The sequence below is a fragment of the Hippichthys cyanospilos genome, chromosome 5, assembly GCF_059441005.1.
Source record: "Hippichthys cyanospilos isolate Australia breed blue-spotted pipefish chromosome 5, RoL_Hcya_1.0, whole genome shotgun sequence".
Classification (NCBI taxonomy): Eukaryota; Metazoa; Chordata; class Actinopteri; order Syngnathiformes; family Syngnathidae; genus Hippichthys; species Hippichthys cyanospilos.
Genome location: NC_142373.1, coordinates 21,875,643 through 21,896,309, shown reverse-complemented (window position 1 = coordinate 21,896,309; position 20,667 = coordinate 21,875,643). Strand labels below are relative to the sequence as shown.

At 40.9% G+C, this 20,667-nt stretch overlaps 1 protein-coding gene and 1 long non-coding RNA gene across 2 annotated transcripts in view; one reads left to right on the top strand and one right to left on the bottom strand.

Moving 5' to 3' along the window:
* LOC148423996 (cyclic AMP receptor 1) overlaps window positions 1-20,667 on the top strand; it is a 112,032-nt gene that overhangs the window by 4,728 nt on the left and 86,637 nt on the right. The window contains exons 2-6 of the mRNA XM_088415866.1: window positions 1,346-1,398; window positions 4,040-4,094; window positions 6,735-6,791; window positions 6,890-6,950; window positions 15,664-15,751. Coding sequence (XP_088271992.1) covers window positions 1,346-1,398; window positions 4,040-4,094; window positions 6,735-6,791; window positions 6,890-6,950; window positions 15,664-15,751 — 314 coding nt within the window. The remainder of the gene's footprint in view (window positions 1-1,345; window positions 1,399-4,039; window positions 4,095-6,734; window positions 6,792-6,889; window positions 6,951-15,663; window positions 15,752-20,667) is intronic.
* Window positions 3,402-6,553, bottom strand: LOC148423997 (uncharacterized). The gene is made up of 2 exons (XR_015865758.1): window positions 6,138-6,553; window positions 3,402-3,595 (listed from the first exon to the last, which is right to left on the bottom strand). It is a non-coding gene; the product is annotated as an uncharacterized LOC148423997 (long non-coding RNA).

The following is a 20,667-nucleotide window of genomic DNA, read 5'->3' as shown; positions in this document are numbered from 1 at the left end:
AATAGCTAGAATGCTAATATATATATATATATATATATATATATAAATAATTTTTTGTATTAGACTCAAACTTCTAATGTTTAGTAAAATTCTGAATCATCTCTTCGAAACCTTCTTCAACCATTGCTAAAAGTATCATTCCTTTAATCTACGTGTTTAGAAAGATGTATGTAATTACTGCAGCCGTTTACAATGTGTGTGTAGGCCTTTCTTCAACAAAAAAGATTCCACTTGTCTTTATTTGTTGCTGCTGTTCAAACAAACAGAAGAAAATACAATACTTTTTTTAATGTAGCGCAATCCTTATGGCAATCGTTGATCCTCAATGTAGATGTATGGCTGCTACTGAAACCAAAGCAATCAATTAAAACAAAAAAAATGTAGTTTCTGCTGTTTAATGCAGTAATGGTCAGTCTCTTTCAGATTTCCCACACTTTGACCGATCTTGGAATGCCTCTCCAAATGACGTTGTTATTTTTCTTCCTCGCAACAATTCTTAAACCAGAAAAATCGAATAAGCTTCCGTGTTCTTTAACCGGAGAACATCCATTCATCCCTTACCACTCCAAACACATTCAAGTGGAGACGTCAAAACCATTTTAAGATTCTTTCCATTTCAATCATTGTTAATTGTGAATTGCCAATGAAACAAAAGCAACGTGATCGCATCGGAGTAACTGCTCAACAAGTTAAACAGTGACAAACATATGCGTAGCTAAAACAAGCATACAATATCAACGTATTCTACTTGCTGTAGTACGCGTAAAGACAGTAGGACTTTGGTAGTAGTTTTCGGAGTGAATACGGTGGCAGTGGATCTGGAGTGCTTTTGTTTTAAATGCTCATTTACTGCAGCCGTGATTCCAAAGAACGCAAGTTCCGTTTCACAAAGCCTACATGCAAGCCGACAGTCTACATTTTTTTTCATAACCGTCGCCAAGCACTGTGACTATTTCTCACATCCCTTAAATGCAAGCAACTTTTATCAATTGATACTACATGATATTTGAAAATCAAAAGGCAAAAAAAAAAAAAAAAAAATGTGTTTATTTTAAATATGTTTGCTTGAAAACTTGTTTGATTATGCGTTCTCTAGTTACTATGAAGAAACAATATTTTTAGGTGTTCAGACCGGTTTCAGCGGGAAGCGTCATGGCTTTCTTGAGGTGTAGGACTATGACAGAAATGGGCTTTTATGTAGTTTTCTTATAAACATATTCTGTTTGCTTAAAAACAAACAACCTTCTCATTTGCAACCTCTAAGATTATGACCACTTACAGCGCAAGCTTGCACACTTTATTTATAGTAAGAGCCTCATAATAACTAATTGCTTCTCATTTCCAGGCGGTGATATTAACAGTGAAAAGAGCCACGGGAACGTTCTCATTGGTGGGATGGTGAATATTACTTTAAATTACCTCTCAATGATTCCTCTCGGTGACCTTTATTTCGTTTGCTAGTTACAGCGGAACTCTTCATAGCTCAGCGTGGTTAACAGAGAAAATCCATGCTTTAAAATACTATTTATTTCTTTCTTTATTTATTTTAACATCCTGCATCCATTGGCCACAACATTAGGTACACCTCCACTGTCTAATCATGTAATCCAATAGAATTCAGTTTCACAATTGCACATGTTACAAAAATAACAATCAGTTCATGAGATATTTTTGAACAAAACGTTAATTATTGAAGAGTAATAACCATAATGTATTACAGAGAGAACAAATGATCTTTCTCTACTGAGAAGTTAGCGTTCTTTCATTTTTAATGTTTTTGTTTCGCCTGCCTCCATATTTTAGAGGAAACGCCCATCGGTAGTACATCCCCTTTATTAAGATGAACACATATTTAACAAATATATTATTATTTTCCACGCTTTTGTATTGACTGTTAATGATTCACATTTGTCATGTTTGGCCTGGCCCAGTGTCCCCAGTATAGCTGGGAAATGAATTGAATTTATTGAATTAATTTGTCATTTTACAAATTGAGGATTCGAACATTAGCTCAATAGCGAAATGAAGATTTTGCACAACGTGGCGGAATGGTGATTTAGAAGATGTGTTTGCAATAGTTACTAGAACGATAACCATTAGAACGTTATTTAATTAGGGATTGTAAAACGTAAGTGATGGACCGTTTATTGTAATTATCCCTGTATTGGTCACGTGGGGTTTTCAAACATGGTTGGTCATTTTAGGGGTTTGCACACAGCAGTACAAAACAAGGTCTTAGGGTTAATCGGACGACTGGTTCAATGAGTCAGGAAAGCACCTGGAAAGAAGGGGAAAAATGCTCGTATAGAAATTTCTAGCATCTAATCAAAATTGGTGTGTCCAAACACCCCATAAGACAAGCGCAGGGTTAAGAAAAAAACATTTTTGTTGTTGTTGCAAACCCTATAATTAATAAATAAACTATATTTTTAGAATTGATTATTCTACAGATTATGCCATAATATTCTAATTTTATAAAAATGCATTATAAAAACTTTTGCTTGATTACTGTTAATTTACTTTTTATTGTTCTTCACTAGTTATTGTTTCAGTAAGCAAAAAACAAATATTAAACTATCACACAAGATGAATTGATCTTGTACTCAACACCCTTTTTAAAATTGATTTGGTTATTCCAGGCATTCTTTTCCAAAGTAAATGCAGATGTGTGCAAATGTCTTGTTTTGATAACACAAATCATAATTATCTCTTTTTATGAAGGATTACAAACAGAATCAGACAATTTAGACCATTTTAAGTCAAACAATAGATCTAAACCAGGGTTGCTTAATGCCTCGACTGGTGGACGACAAGACATTGCACTACATGCTAAAACCAAAAAAGCCAATCAAGAAAAAAACATTTTCCGGGCTATAAGGCGCACTGTTATATAGGCCGCAGCAGTAAATTACGGACAAAAAATTGATTTTTGTCACGGATAAGCCGCACTGGACTATAAGCCACAGGTAATAACGTCAGATCTTTACGCAAAAAGATGTTAAATGAAATTTTTTTTTTTTTAGTTCTTTATTTGTTTTTTATAATTGTCTGCCAACAGCAACATCCTCTCTTTAACAGACTGAACGTGCCTGCATGTTTAGTACCAACATATTTATAGAAAATGGATTGATATCGGTTATTTAAATAACAGTTCATAATCAAAATCAATACTACAATAGCATTTGTTTTTGTCTCCCTTTGTCTGATAGTTTATTTTAGTGAACATACTTACACATTCTACATAATTCATATACAATCATAAATACATAAAGTAACACATACTGTGTACTGTATATAAAATGTACACCAAAATGTACCAAATTTTATACATTCTCTTGTTAAATTTAGACATATTTTTTTAATAATATATTGTTTTAACTCTTTTTGAGCACAGCCATTGATTCACATCTTATCAGTTTTATTTGCTAGTTGTTCCATAAATTGACACCTTGAACAGATACATACATTTGCTTGCTGGTGGCTAGCAATAAAAAAAGAAAAAAAAAAGAAAAAGAAAAACAAACAAAAATTACTATACTGCAGTTGGACGGATCTTCAGTTGGCCTCCCCCCCATAGATTGTGGTAGGTTGGATGCTGCAAAAGTAGATATAGTACATCTTAAACATGGGTGGCACGGCGGCAGACTAGTTAGCATGTCTGCCTACGTTTTATACTGTATCGCCTACGTTTTATACAGTACAGGGCTTTGTTTGATCTGAAATGTTACAAAAATCGGAATAAAAATCCTACGAAATCATTGCAATTAAAAAAAAAATCTTTAACTTTGTTGAGGCTTATGATTTCTTTGCATTCCCTAAACTACAGTATCTACATACCTAACCTAAGTCCCAATCAAAACATGTTACACAGAGCTTTATAGTAAGAAGGTGTACCTCATATTGTGCCCAGGGAGTGTTTCAGCTTCACAATGTGTTACATAAAACATTCTTTTAAAGTGTCACCATGGTGCTTCTGTTTAACACATTTTGTTTACTATTGCAATTCATTCACCCCCCATCTTCCACATTTTCTCCACAGCATGTTCATGCTCTTTGTGATCTGGCTGCTTCGCCGCTACCAATCGCTGGCACAGGTAAAGTGGCCTGTCTTCTTATTTACGTTTGTGTTTGGCGTTGTTGCCACAGCAGATGTGCTCAATTAGTCCTGACAAATCCTTGGGCGTGATTGAGCCCAGTTAAATGAGGAGATTAATCACACGCGTGGGGTTAATTGACTGGTGGTTGTTCCGCGATAACGACCTGTAGCCCCCCCAACCCCTCCTCCCGTCCCCCATCCCCGTTCCCCCTCCTCTCTCCTCAAAGCAATGTTTTCCATTCGTTTTGTGTTAGTATCATATTCTATTGATTGTGTCCTCATACAATGCTGTCAAAAATTTTACAAAATTTTTAAATGGCAAAATTAGCTCTTAAAGTTAATGTCTTAATAAAAAGTCGACAGTGATACATCTAAATAGCATCAAGAATTAAATAGATTGTGCATCATGATTTCATGCTTTAATGCGCATTGGCTTTATGCTTCCTCTGGTTTGTGTGCCTTGACAACTGGAGGCCAATGTGATACACATTATACATTATTCACTAGTAGAGTTTCACAACGATAGTGATTGACTCCGTAAAGTGGCGTGATCTTTTCTTTTATTATTTTATTTTTTTGCAGAAGCTAAAGAATACACACCTGCAAGTGTGTTGTTTCATTGTCTTTCTACAAAGTGTTGCGAGACTGTTTTCAAACAGTTGACAGAATTATAATGATTGCAACTTAGATGTTAGTTTTTTTAGCCTATGCACAGTATTTTGCTTTGCATGTTTGCATAAATTGAGCATTCTGAATAGATACACCACATGTAATTTTTTTCATGGAAAAGGTTAAGAAATAATACATTTCAATTGAGAGTGTTGATATACAGCTTGAACCAAGCGCTTGGCATCTTTTTAGAAGAATTACTCTATCTGCTGTTTGTTGTGAAGCTTGCCGCCTGCTATCTTTTACTGTAGTGAAATGCAAATGTTCATGAAATCATGAAACAAATATATCCATAAAATAAACAACAAACTGACTTACGTTTTTTTCATGTTGCGATGTGGAACACTGAGTTTTTTCGTCCCCTCTTTACGTTGTTTGTGACAAAAACAACTGTCATGACCCTAGGGGCTTGGCTGTATTTGTGTTGTTTTGTCTCCATCTGCAGGCATTTTTAGGTAATTGCACTTATTTACTCTTGCCGTCGAACTGCTTCCATGCAACGCGTGACTACAATGCTGGTCTGCTATTGGTCGGCGTCTCCTCACAGAAATGCTGATCTGATGTTGGTCGGCCTCACTCGTTTCAAAATGGTGGAATGGTAAAGCTTTGGTTACAAAACCGTATTTATAGTGCATTTTACTGCTTAATTCGAAGTTGAACGGGTTAGTTCTGGGACCCAAGATTGCGAGTGATGTTAAAGAGAGAAGTAAGAAGATGATTTATATCGAAACGAAGCTGGAGATAATCAAGAAATACGAAGCTAGCCTAGCCTAGCCTACCCTTACGAGGGAACATGGGCATAACAAGCGCCACTCAAAGGTAAATAAATCCTTTCTATATTTTTTATTTATGATGTTTTCTGATTGTATACATGTACGTTATACATACGTGGCACTTACTATACTATTTTGGTACCAATCTTATATGTATGTGCAATTTTTATGTTTTTACCTGGGGTTCTAAACACATTAGCTATTTAACAAAGGTTTGGGTTGCCTTCCATACGGTAAATTCGCCTTACGAGCCCATGCGCGGAACAGATTAATCTCGTAACACGGGTTCCCGCCATATAACCTTTGATAATCATTTATGCACTATGACTATTGCTGGCTTCAAGTACTGCATATCCATGATTAAAATGACAGAAAACAGGAAGCATTAATGTAAGGGGAGGTGTTTGTTTGTATGAAAGATTACGTGACAAGGCCTATATTTATGGAGATCTGTTCAGTTTTATCTGCCATTGTCATACAGTTGCCATGTTTTTACGCGCTTCAAGCAGGTTTGTCAGGTTGAGCCGGTCTCCAAAGTCATCCTGGTAATCTGAGGTAAAATGACAGCTTAACACGACGCTTAGGATGGATCCTCTTACCTCCGGACTAGGTCGCCACGCCGCCTCCTCCTCTCCCTTCCCCACCTCCATCTCCTTGCAAAGGTTATCCGTCAGTCAATAGTCTTTAGTGCTCTCTGGCCCTGCTGAGCTTGTTTCCTCCCCCGTCTCCATCCGGCAGCCTTGGCGAAGGTCGCCGCTGGACGCGTATTGATGAAAGATCGTGTTTATTTGCGTGCCTCACTCTCCGCTGGGCCCCCGCCAGCCGTGCGTGCGAAGCCTGCTTAAAGCTGTCGATTATTGTAATCACGCAACCAAATGAGTTCAGCGTGCGCCGGAGGGGAAATGAGGAGAGTCTCCTCCGACGTGGCTCGAAATGACCGCATATCCTGTTTTGCTTTTGTCTGCCATCATTTCCTGCGTCGCCCTTTTGTCCGTTGCCAAATACTCAGCGACTGAAACCTCTTTCTACCTCTGCCAATTGGTGCATCTATTTTGAGGGCCAGATAACTCAAGCGGCTCCCCGAGCATTGTGTTGTAATTAGCGGCACTCTGATTGGTCTCTGGAAAGCGGTGTTGACAGTACTTCTCACGATCGACGTGCACATGAGACTCATTTTGTCGTTTATTTTGTCACAGAAGATGATTCTCAGCCTGACTGTCGCCGCCTTTTTTGACAGCATAGCATATGTCATGGTCAGTTTCTCTTTGTTTTTTGTAATACAGTAAACACAATTCTTCATGAGTCCCCCTTTCCAAGCACAATTTAATGTTCCCCTGCCCTCTCTTTGTAGGGTGAATCCCACCCCGAGGGAACCCTCTGTGACTTCCAGGCCTGGTGGCTAACATATTTTGGTAAGATAAAGCTCTAGGATGCTTGTAGACTTCCATTTTCTTTTTTTCCCACAGGAAGCAACAGAAATAGATATGTTCCTGAGTCAGACTGATGTTATTTAAAAAAAAAAAAAAAAAAAAAAACTTTACTCAGCGGTAGAGGCCTGGTCACCCAACTGGAAAGTTGTGGGTTCAATCCCGAACCCTGGCGATCATGTCGAAGCATCCTTCATCAAGATACCAACAGTTAGTTGCTCCTAATGCTGCATCATCAGTAGGTGAATAAGTAGTCAACCGTAAAGTATTTGTGGAGCTTGTCAGGTGGAACAGCATTATATGAATGTAAATAAAAATAAAAAAGAAATACCATTTACCAGCTGTACAGGCACAGGAAACAAACGTCAACAGTAACCATTTGTAGTAAAGTTTAGGTCCAAGTTAATCGTTATCTAGTAGCAGGCCTTGCATTTGGTACCTAGATCTTCACTGGGGATTTTGCCAAATTAATCTGGCTCTTGGTACGTTGGCTGTGACACCTTCTGCTCCGACCAATATGAGGGGAAGAAAAAAATGAAGATGCCAGTATAGTTTATATTGTCAGCACTGCTCATTCTGAGGTCCCAGGGCACATTAGCGACTGGATAAACTCTGATTGGACAATATAACATAATTGCTCAGAATATCCATCAATCCATTTAATAATTAATTACTTTTCATGAAAGAAGGTTGTAATATAGGTCAATGTCTATGATAGTATTTAGGCCAGTCGAGAAGGCTGGCGCAAAACTGCATTATCTCCTTCACCCAGTTGATAGGCATCGAGGCGGAACTGGCCTAAGCCTTTGAGACGCCTTAGGCAAGATTCTTCTGTGGCGCCCCCCTCGGTCGATGATTATACATCCACTTACCCCCACCCCCCTTACAAATGTTTTATACAAATTAAACCTAATAAAAAAAAAAAAACATATATATATATATATATATATATATATATATATATATATATATATATATATATATATATATATATATATATATATATATATGGACATAATGTTTGGTATGCACCCTTTCTTTCATTAAAATATCTTCCTCAATGTCATTCTCAGTGTTGCCAGTTTGCCAGCCTGGCAGTCCTGGCCCTCAGGCTCATGTAGCATCTGCCTGATGGCAGCGGAACCCTGGTGTGGTAAATGTCCTGCAGTGAGGGTAAGGCTGCGCCACAGATGCACTGTGAGAACTTGGTCACACGCTGGCTAGCCTTCCTGTCTTGTGCTGTGCAGTTGCAGTACCAGACTAGGATGGAGGTGGAGAGGACACTTTGGATTGAATTGTTGAGACATGCCATATTTCTTCAGTCTCCGCAGAAAGTATAGTCTCTGTTGGGACTTCTTGATGATCTGTCGAGTGTTGTGGCAACAGGGCAGATCCTCGCTGATGTAGATGCCGAGGAGTTTGAAGGCTTTCACTAAATAGTGGTGGTTTCTCCACTTGCCTCCTTGGCTCTATGATCAGTTCTTTGGTTTTGTCCGTGTTGAGTGGAGATTGTTTCTGCGACACCAGGTCGGCCACCTCTTTCCTGTATGCTGTCTCACCCCCACCAGTGATCAGCCCAATGACTGTAGTGTCATCTGCATACTTAATTATGCCGGTGTTGTTTTGGGAGGCGACAGTCATAGGTGAAGAGTGTGCAAAGCAAGGGGCTCAGCACACAGCCCTGGGTCCTGGTGCTGGAAGTGCGGTTGTGGACTCTGATCAATTGGGGTCTCCCTGTGGGGTAGTTCAGCACCCAGTTGCGGAGGAGGGCTGCCAGACCAAGTGCAAGGAGCTTGTCCGTCAGTTTGTCAGGGATGATAGTGTTGAATACTGAGCTGTAATCAACAAAGAGCATTCTTACATGCGTGTCCTTGCCCTCTAAGTGCGTGAGCAATGTGCGGATCGCGGTATAGACTGCATCATCCGTGGACCGTTTCTGTTGATATGCAAATTTTAGAGGGACCAAGGTGTCTGGAATGGTCTTTTTCATATGCGTCATGACAATCATCTCAAAGCACTTCATTGCGATTGGGGTGAGCGCTATGGGACAGTTGTCATTCAGGCAGGTCACGGTGCGTTGCTTGGGAATAGGCACTATGTTGGTGGCCTTGAAGCAGGTGGGGACAGAGGTGTGTGCAAGGGACAGGTTAAAAATGTCCACAAACATCAGCTAGCTCTGATGAGCAAACCCTGAGTGCACGGCCGGGGATGTTATCTTGAACGGCTGCTTTCCGCGGGTTTCTTCTGCTCAGAACCTTGCGCACATATGCTGGTGTCACCGTGAGAGGAAAGTCCCGTGCACACTCCACGCCCAGCATCCTTCTCTGCTGATCAGGATTCTTAGCGTCAAAGCGGGCGTAGAAGTCATTCAGCTCATTTGGCAGTGTGACTTAATTGATTATCGCCTAATTGGCGAGAATCCTCGCTTGTCAGAAAATACCAAATTTTATACAACAGCAGTTTCTGATTACTTGGATATTACTCAATTTGCTGTTGTTCTACGGCAGTGGTTCTCAACCTTTTTTTCAATGATGTATCCCCAGTGAAATATTTTTTACAGCCGAGTACCCCCTAACCAGCGCATAACATTTTTGGCTGGAAAAAAAATGACTTTAAACAGTGCCTTGTCATCACTTGTGTTTGATTTAATCAATGTTGAAACTGCATATGAAATGTTATCTCTAGGCATATTTTATTCAGCAACTCCAGGAGATGTGTCACGTCGTCAGGCTCGTTTTCCAGAGAGTGGCTTCACTAATGGCAATGCAAGAGTATTTTGTGAAAGAGTTACTATAAACACAAATTAGCAATGAGTTGCTTCATGCTTCAATTAATTTGCTCTTAATTCAAAAAGAAAATTGTACTGTTCCTATCATGGGATCAAAAAGCATTAAATTAGATTTCATGATACCCGCAGAGCTAGCTTCTGTAGCCGGGAATCTGCCAGCTAAGGTTCCTGTCCTTGGCCGCTGCCCAGTTCTCTCTGCACCCCCTCAACCCCTTTGGTCCCTCCCACAAGGGGTGAGTCCATGTCTGGGGGACTCACGTTGCCTCTTGGTGTGCCAGCTTTGACAAACTTCAAATTACATTTATTCATCAATGGAGATTCTCTGTTAAAATTCCGCATACACCCTGAAGTGCTTTCACGTCCGCCAAGGGGTACTCATACCCCCATTGGACAACCGGTGTTCTACAGTATAATAGTCAATAGTTTAAAGGACTCGGACACCTGGTAATTACTTCTCCTGTACTTGAAAAAACATACATGAGGTACCCGTTTTGTACTTATGACACTTTGAACTTTTCTGAGAAATCTTTTGGCATGCCTGTCTGGGAATTTCTGCTGCAGCACCCCTACGCCACAGCCGTTCTGGACTAGAGAAGGGCCTTCCCCAAACTGTTCCCACACAAAGTTGGAAGCGCAAATGTTAATATAGCGTATTCCTCACATTAATCACACTTTTAAGCAAAGCGGAAAAAATTCCCATGAACAAAGAACTTGCCAGCACGTGTGTTGACATCATTCTGGCAAGTCCACAGTTTTTCGTGTTTCATAATCTAATTGGCCATGCACTTTTAGAGCGCAAACCTCAACTGGGCTCAGTTTAAATATAGTGGAGCACAATCTGGGAACCTAGCTGTGTTTTCTAATGTGGAAAAAACACTCCCACAGGAAATCATGACAAGTCAATTTGTTATATATTTTTTGTCATTTGGCTGAAATTAGCTAATTTTGAAGGGGTAGCCTTTTCTCATGGAATTAGTGACAATACATCAGAAGCTAATGATGCAGCTCTGCCTACGTTATGGCAACCTGTGGTGCCTGTAGATGATCCAACATGGTATCAATCAGACACTTATTTTCAAATCGATATTCATGCAGAATTTGTACAAATATTGAAAAAAAAATTACAAATTAAAATGATTGTATTGTGCCTATTACACTGACCAGCCAAAATAATGTTGCTACAATCATGTGGTGGTATCACAAAAAAATCAAAGAAAAAATTTAAACATTTGTGTTTTTAATAATCCTGATATTTGCTGATGTTTATAATCTTGTTGATTTTTCCTCACAACAAATTGGTGTAACTCTAAATTGTTCACTTGGAGTTTCCACTGTATACTGCTGCTCCTTGCCCTCAGTCTGTTTCTTTCCCACACAATTGGAACATTATATCCTGACATTCCCAAGCTAAAGGAGCACATATGTGCTCACATTTGCATAGAAAGCCTATAAAGCAGCCATTAGGGTGGTGATGCGGCACTCGACTATTCAGCAGTTTTCACACACCCTCGTCAGGAATGCCACGCCCGTGGGGATGGTGTAACACATGGGAGTGAACTGTGTGCTCTCCTTTATGGAGAGAACATTTTCCTACACTTGGAAAAGACAACACCCAGGGCTGTGTTGATTCATACTATACACCAACATTAGAAATACTACAAAAAGTGAACTGGCCCATATTGTTGGAGGACATATCAAGATGATGATACATGATATCTCAAAGATACTCCATCCACCTATTTGTGAACCTCTGATATGTTGCAGTCTTTTCCAAGATCCCACAAGGAAGAGCTGTCCTTAAGAGTACTACTTTGGCCATAAGCCATGTTTCACTTTGCGCTGTCCAGCGCATTGCTGGAAATCTATTCGGAAATGGTGTGCTTTGTCTTTAACTCATTTACTGCCAGCCAAGTAGAGGCCGGTAACTGACAATGGCAGTGAATTTGTTGAGCGTAAATCCATAATACAGAAAGAGATATTGTAACGTTTACACAATCGATTATGTCAAAATGGAAATTTTGTTTTGTTTTCGTTTGTAGTTTTTCTGTGTTTTGAATAAAAAATCAATTTTGTTCAGCTTTTTCAGTATTATTACCTGTGACCTGGCCAACTTCAAGAAATTGACCTTTGACTCTTTAAAAAAAAAAAAAAAAGACATTTAAGATTTGTATTTGAGTAAGTCAACACAACACCTTGACATTGTAGCAATTGTCAAGCTACTGTGTTTATAATAGGGCCTGATTGATTAATCAGTCAATTAATTTTAAAGATCATAGTGAACAAAGTAATGTGTGTCCTCCCAACGCCATGTTGGATGTGTCACACACACTGACTGCCATGTTGGATGTGTCGTAAGGCGAAAGAAATGGTGTCAAGAGGGCACAAAAAAACTTTGCGGGGCACGTCGTAAGGTGAAAAACACGTAAGGCAGTTACGTCGTAAACTGGGGGTTCACTGTACGTGAATAGGTAAATACAGTATATGCATCATTTCTGTTGCACTGTACATTTTATGATTTTTTTTTTTAACAAATTTGACACTTGATATATTTGAGAGTTCAAGGTTATGGTATGGATGAATTTATGTCAAAATTAATGACACCTTTGATACTTGTATACACCTGCTGTAAACTTTTAGAGTGCATAAAGTACATTAATTAGCCAATATTGTCCATTTGGCTAATTATTTTTGGCCAATGTTTGAAGGACCAAAACCGTATGGTTTAATCAACCATTACTCATTTGGACACTAATATATACGTACATCAACATCAGCTCTACCATCAATTGTAGTTTTACGCTGTAATTGAACAAGATTTTTCTATTCGCTTTCTTGTGTCCAACTGTCTACTCGCTGTATGTGTGCAACTGACTTTAGTTATGTGAGTTAGCATGTTGATTCACATGTTTGTAGGCATTTTGTGTTCAAATATCATTCCTTCCTTCAATACCGGAAAGATTTATCACACAAAATATATAATGAAGTTATGATGCCATACAGCTGCACAAACATCTAATTGCGTTGTTCAAAACCCTATTGCAATTTAGATGTGCGAGCTCGTGGTTTTTACACTAAAGCCGGCCATTTTGATGGCAATTATATGGCCACTTTAGCCCCGCCGATTAGCATTCGGATTCTTAGTTAGGGCTTGGTGCTAATACGCCTCTTTGACGCTGCTCTTTTTTTATTGCTCTCACAGGCAAACACACACTGAGGCGGCCGCGGCGTAATGGCCAGTGAGTTAGTGCTGCGGGGTTGCCGCGTGTCAGCTCGCTTTATCACAAGCATCCTCACGCTGGGGACAAACGGCTGTACATAAACCTGAACAGGCACTTTGTTCTGTGTGGCGTGGGGCCTGGTGGGAGCTGCACGGCGTAGCGCTGCTTTTAAATTCACACCAATAAAATGTTATGAAATGTGTTGGGAGACGGAGCAGGTGTGTGTTAAAAATGGGTGGGGCAGCCCTTTCCTTTCAGGGGATATTTCAGTTTTCATAAGGTCGTCTGATGGCCATACTTAATTTCAGGAAAAAAAGATAATATATGATGAGTATTTGTGGTATATGTTTGTTGGACTTTTCATAACATTCTTTTGTGGTTTTATTATCTCCACCAAGCAAAAAGGCAAAGGCTGTGTTTCATTTCTTTTTTTCTTTAAAGGAGCGGTCAAACTCATTTTTGTCATGAGCCGCAGAGTAGTTTTAGCTTCCTCCGGGGGACTGTTCTAACATTTATCCATTCATCTATTTTCGGTAGCCGCTTATCATCACTCGGGTCTTTTGCCCGCTGGTACCTAACCCAGCCGTCTTCGGGCAGTCGGCAGGGGAACCCTGGACTGGTTGCCAGTCAATCACAGGGCACACAGAGACAAACAACCATTTACACTCGCAACCACACCAAAGGGCTATTCGGAGTTTCCGATACACCCACCGTGCAAGATTTTGGAATGTGGGAGGGGATCGAAATACCCGGAGCAGACCCGAGCGAGAACGGGGAGAACATACAAACTCCACTCAGGAAGGCCTCGGCGAGCTGGAATTGAACCCAGGACCTCTGAACTGTGAGGCAAACATACATACAATACTATATATCTCCTCTACAACAAACTCATGTTTGCAGACAGAAATTTTTCAACGCAGGGGACTTTTCACAATAGCAATCTCGGATCCACAATCTGCAATCTACAATCTGACTGAAGTTAAAAACAAAATCATCCAACTAGCCCACATTGAAAAAAAAAAGAAAGGAAGAAGTTGCCAAATCTACAATAAGCATTCATTTTCATACTTACATCCATTTCTTGCATAATGTCTTTCACTTTGCTTCATCCATCTTTCATCTTTATTACTTTTATCCTGTCTTCAAGTGTTAAGCTTGGTTTAAGCTTGATGCGTCTGCGAGCTCTGGGTGTCAAATGACATTCTTTTGGCAACCACGCAGAGTCTGCACCGAACAGATTTTCTGCAACGCGTACCTTCGGGAATTTCTGTACGAGCGGAAAAAATGGCGGACGAATTATTGCTTATGGAAGTTTGCCGGTACTAACACCATTATGATTCGTCTGAAAAGGACTGCCATGACCTAAATGAAGTAAACAACTATCGAGCGCCACAGTTCAAAACTGAAAAAAAATGAGAACAATATATCATTCTTTTTTATAAAGCCACCAGTAGTTGATAATGGCGATTATTTGCACATATATAAAGGAATAAATCATTGTCAGTTGAATAATTTTGAATTGAAAAGCATTTTTAATCAAAAATCGATTTGGAATCTATGGGTTGCAGTTGCCAATTCGAGCAGTAGGCATTGAACACCCTAATCTGGTTGCCAACCAATTACAGGGCACAAAGTGGCGAACAACCACTCACACTCACGAACACACAAGGGTAATTTGGAGTGTCCAGTTCACCTACGATGCATGTTTTTGGGATTGTGGGAGGGGCAGGGAAGAGAACATGCAAACTCCACGCAGGAAGGCGGTAGCTGGAGTCGTACCCTGAACCTGTGTACTGTGTGGCAGTTGTTTTAACCGGTTTCCACCGTGCCGTCGTAAAGACAGCATGTGGATGAAAAGCAATGTATGCGGTGCTAATGAACGTACCTTTTAGTCACGTACTTACGCTGCTGCTCAAATCTGATCACTGCTTGCAGTTTGTAACTTCAAAATTTCGGAAGCCTCAAACTGCGGACCTCCAGTTAATGTCGGCGAGTTGTTTATGGCCCATAGGCCGTAGGTTGCCCACCCCTGAATCCCGTTCCGCTTTCCGGTTGCGTAAAATGCCTTTCACTTCTCCCGGAGACGTTGATTTATTGCGGAAGATGACAGAGACAGCCGGCCGGCCTACTTTCTTAGTCACCGCACGCTGCTCCCGCTTGGTTTTTGTACGCGTGGTTGTGTTGTGTGAAAGCGAGTAAGCTGAGCACGCAGCTCCGGGAATTCATCATTGTGACGACCGGCCTTGCCTGTCCTGTCAAGAAAAACACGCATGCATGCAAACACACACTCACAGATGCACGCACGCACACACAAAAAGCAAGGCTGAAAACCGAAGTACAACAAAAGACATGAACGCTTTTTTGCATGTTCCCCCTTTTGTGTCAGCCTCTTTACATCCACCATGTGGAATCCCACCATACTCTCTCCGCAACCGCCCCCGCCCCACGCCACCTTCCTGCGCAGCGACGCTGCCGTTATCTCGCTCCGCTTTTTCATAGTTCATCATTATCTCTCTCTGAGCTCCCCCCTCTCATACATCACCATAAGCCACAGGTTTCCCTCATATTACTGCAGAATGGGCTTCCATTCATCAAAAAATGTCACATATACATATGAGTGTGTATGCGTGTGTGTGCGCGCGCGGTTGAAAACTGCGTTGCGGTCTGACCTTGTTTTTTCATCTCTCTGTAGACTGGAGTGCCTTAGCCTGGGTTTGCCTCATCACACTGAACCTGTACCTTAACCTGGTCAAAGAGATGAGCACTAACACATATGGAACGTGAGTAAACGGTGTATTTTCATTTACTCCTTTTTTTTTTTCAGGAGTAATTTTTTGGTTGTTGTTTATTTGATCATGAGAAGGAATACCCCTAACCGATTTCCACGAAGCCCTCAAAAATGCAAATTGAGGAATTTATTTTCTCTTTTTTGCTGTTTGAGTTGGAGGGACTCTTTCCCCCCCCCTTTCAGAATGCTAATGGTAGAATCCCGTCCGCCTAATCCGAAAGCCTTACATCATCCGTAAGCCTCTTTCACACTGGCTTTCCCGTAAATTGGCGTAACGGTAGAGCCGGGATTCATTCTTTCGTCCTTTTAAGACTAAACTGACCTCGTTCAGTATAGAATACTGAAGCTACATGAATTCTGTTGAAACAGGCCCATTAACATTTTGAGCGCCGTGCACGTAAAAGGACGTTAACAGAAATCCTACCTCTGAGTCAAAAAAGTATTTTTTTTAATGGGAATGAGCAGAGAAAATGTTTTGCCAAAAAAAAAAAACACCAAAAAATTAGGAACATACTGCAAAGTGGGCTTTCCAGCGATCTATAAAATCTGAGGAATTATGGAGTGTAATTACTTTGATATTTTACATAACCCTGCATAGGTTGTAAGGTTCTGTTTTTTAAATGGCTGGGATTAAAAGAGTAAATAAATGTTTATGTGTGTAGTGACATTTTGAACTACATAAATGTCTGAAGACAGCAAATTTGCGAGTTGACCTCAGCCCCTCATGTTGCATGCCGAAAAACATGGCCGACGTGGAAGGGGCGAGTAACCTGCAAAGAAGTACGGTATGTTCACTGAAAAATAGGGATAGAGTGATTATCAACAGGGCCAATTATAAGCACAGGTTTTTCTTAAAGTAACTTTTTGTTAATTATTTGCGAGGGCTCTGACAACCACTTAAAAGAATAGTGAAATTTGGCGTATATCCAGGATTTGATGCAAAAATGTTGTGCTCATTTTCAAGAAATGTCAGATTACTCCGCAATAAAATATAATATGAAGGAGTGTTTTAACAAAGTACTTGTAATTGTTTGCCAACAACAGTCTCTCTCTCGCTCTCTCTCACGTACTCACCTGTTTGTACGGCTATATATATTTCTTAGCCCTGACCCTCACCTTAACCATCACAACAGATTACGCAACCCTAAACCTTGCTTAAACCTCAACAAAAATCCAATTCAAACCTATGCTCTAAAAGCCAGTCTTGACCTTCAGAGAGAGGTCTGGATTTGTGAGGACCATCCTAAATGTCCTCACTATGTTGGTAAAAACAAACAAACAAACAAAAAAAACCTCACAGCCCCCCGAAAACGCACGTGTTATTTATAGTTATTGGGCCACAGACATCGGTGTGGCCCACTCGAGACAAAATTTAGGTGAAAGTGGCCCATGAAATAAAATGAGTTTGACACCTTGGCCTTAGAGTGAATTTCCAAACGCACTCCTTGCTTGATGACCCTTGTGTGAACCCTTCCAGTCCACTTCTTAAACAAAGACTGTTGCAAAAAAGGAAAGTTGATAGATTGCCTGTGCCGTGGGTTTCATGACAATTTGAAATTTACATTTTTTTCTCATTGAAATGTGAAATAACTGCCTGCCTGATTTACCAAAAGACTGGCTATTTTCAATGAATATATTATAATTAGCTGACTATGATGACTAGTTGGCTGGGAACAAACCTTGTGAAAAATGAAAGCAACTGGAAGCTGAATGGTCATCCCCCACACAATATCACCTCACAGTATCTGCCCGTCTGCAAAATATTTGTACAGCCCGCGTATAAACCATGGCAGCATGGTTGACTGTCTGCCTCACCATCATGATGTTCTGGTTTTGAATCTTGGCTGTGGCCTTTCTGTGTAAAGTTTGCATGCTCTCAGCATGCTTCTCTGGGGTTCTCTGGTTACTCGGGATTCCTCTCGCATTCCACACACAAGCATTTTAAGCTCTTTTAAGACTCGATGTTGTCTTTGGGTGCAAAAATGTGTGTTGTGTTTCTATACAGTATGATGTGGCCTGTGATTGATTAATGACTTGTCCAGGGATCGCACCACCTCCCACCCAAAAATCAACTAGGATAGGCTCTATCCGGGACCACAATGAGGATTTTTTTTTTTCTTTGTATGGCTTTCAAATGAAGGCCATTCTTTGCCAAGAATCCGAGCACATGCTTTTTTGTACAGAAAGGATGTTGTCATATTGTGGTCGACCAGACAAACACAAATACGGAACTTTCACAACATTTAATGTTTGGTACAGTGGACCCCCGGGTTACGGCGTCCCTGGCGTATGTTTTTTTTCACGTTACAAAGTGAAATACTAAGTTATTTTGCCCCCTCTTTACTGTATTTTTCACGTTTTACGGCATCAACAATTACAGAATTCAAACTTGGCGGTGAGTGTGCGTGCATATGACTGTGAGTCGTACTGTGCTCACATGTCACTACATGCGTCACTGCATACGTCACGGCAATGCTGGTCTGCTATTGGTTGGCAGAACAGCTCCCTAAGAGGCTGGTCTGCTATTTGTCGGCGTCACTAAGATGCTGGTCTGCTATTGGTCAGCGTCTTGGTGTCACTAAGATGCCGACATGCTAAAGACTTGATCTCGTGTGAGTTCTTACAATATCGTATTTATTGTGCAGTTTAGTGCTTAATTCAAACTTTAATTGGTTAGCTATGGGTCGCGAGATTGCTAGCGATGTTAAAGGGAGTAGTAAGAAGATGATTAGAATGGAAACAAAGCTGGAGATGATCAAGAAATACGAAGAAGGCTAGACTAGGCTAGGCTACCCTACTCTCGCTAGGTAATATGGCTATAAGTAGCTCAAGTCACGTCACTCCAAAGGTAAATAAAATTCCATTTTCCATTTATATATTTTGTATTTATGATGTTATTTAATTGTATTCATGCATATTACATATGCACTTATTATACCATTTTGTTTTTAATTTTTTATACGTATAGACAATTTTGAAGTTTTTATCTGGGGTTTTATACATATTAGCTAATTACCATCGATTTCCATAGTCCGCCATACGACGATTTCACTTTCGATCCCAACTCTGGAACGGATTAATTTTGTATGGCAGGGGTACAGGTACAGGCAGGGGATTTTTTTTTCCGGTCTTATATTGATTCGCATTGTGTTGGCTTTTAATGACACATTTTTTACAATGTTGTATTTTCATTCATTTTTTAACAGTTTGACCTTGGAAGAGGTCTGATCTCCACCGTGCGCTGGTGGATTTTTCCCATTCAGGCTGGAATCGCCGCGTTGCTTTTTTTCCGCCTCGCAGCTCCGTACAGAGACGCCCAAGTAGGGCTGCCGATGTAAGAGCGGCGCCGGCACTGATGTCTGTGTAATTGGGACAGCCTTGAACGGCGTAGCAGCTCATTAAAAACGCTGATGCGAAGGCGCTATTCAAATTCACCCGCTGGGGCGCCATATTGCCGGTGTTGATAAGTTCCGCATAAACAAGCGAGGCAAAATAGCGGTCGGACTCGCTTTTTTCGCCGTAAAAAAGAGACTTATGTGTCTTATTGTGTGATGGCCGCTTCCCCGGGAGTGTGCGTCTGCTCATGTGCGCGTGTGTTCGGCCTGCCAGAGCATGTGTTTCCCCGCAGCGCCCTGACAGCCATCTCCCGTTCGCCCCCCCCCCCCCCCCCCCCCCCCACCCTTTCCGTTCCAGCCAGCCGCCACTCTAATTGAAAAGGGAGTGAGTGTCAGCCGCTAAGTGCGAGCTTGTGTGTATGCGCGCACACATCTTCACGCTTTGTGGCTCGGCGTCCCTGTCGCTCAAACTCCCTTGAGCGCTTTCTGCGGAGCAAGTGTGAATTTATTTGTGTGCGCGTGTGTGTAGGACGTTTTAAAAAATGAATGCGCACCGTGGGTGGAAGAACAAGCAGCTTTAACAAATTAGCAGCCACTCTGTTCGCCCAGCCAAGTCGATTGTTCCCGCTTCTATTCTGTAGATGTGCTTAGGTGTGCACACTTGTCCTACACTACTGTGTTTGTGCGCATGTGGGGGGTGAGTGTGTTGGGTTGGGCCTGCCAGCCCTCCCCTTGGGAGTTCCCCTGCATTGATTAGCAATAAGCCGGAGGATATAATGGCGGTATAACTCAGAAAGAGACGGGTTTATGAGCGCAGGGATGATGCCTGCTCGGGGGTCCAGAATGGGCTCGCTACCGATCCTTATCAAGAGCCCCCTTTTACACTGCCTGTAATTGCTGTCATTTTCGTGCTTCTTTCCCGCATTGCTGTTCTGTATAAATGAGCGCTCGCATAATTGCATCGATGTCCTGCTTTGCTTGGTTCTGTTGAAAAACCATCAGCTGAAGAAAAAAAAAAAATCTTCTATTAAGGCTGTGATGCGCTACTTATGTGAGAGGTTTTTGTTCAAGTGAACTTTGCCTGTTTAAGCACACACCATTTCAGCCGGGACGGGTGGAGGGGGGAATCGTCCGAGTCGGGTAAGTCGACTTTAACAATAGGCGGAATAAAAATATGTGCCCGATGTTCCGTTTCCTCGTGTTTGTTCCACCGGTATTTACACAGTCCTCTCTTGCCGACACACACAGTGTTCGAATGGCGGCAAGGGAGAAATGTTTCCTCAAAACCATGGTCTATCACAAATTTAAGATCATTTCAGTTTGAAAAGGAAATAAGTAATGTTCAATTATTGCAAAGTGGAAAAGCCATACCACAGCAGCACTTTGAAGAGGAAAAAAACATGTATGAAAAGACCGTCTTGACATTCTCATACATATTCAAATTTAGTAGGGGGCAGTCAAGCAAAAACAAAAACAAAGAGAAAGTGATTGACCTCATAGTAGCTGACAGACAACTACACTCTCAAGTTTGCTCATGGAATATTGTTGAAGCATCATCTGAAAGTGATGGTAT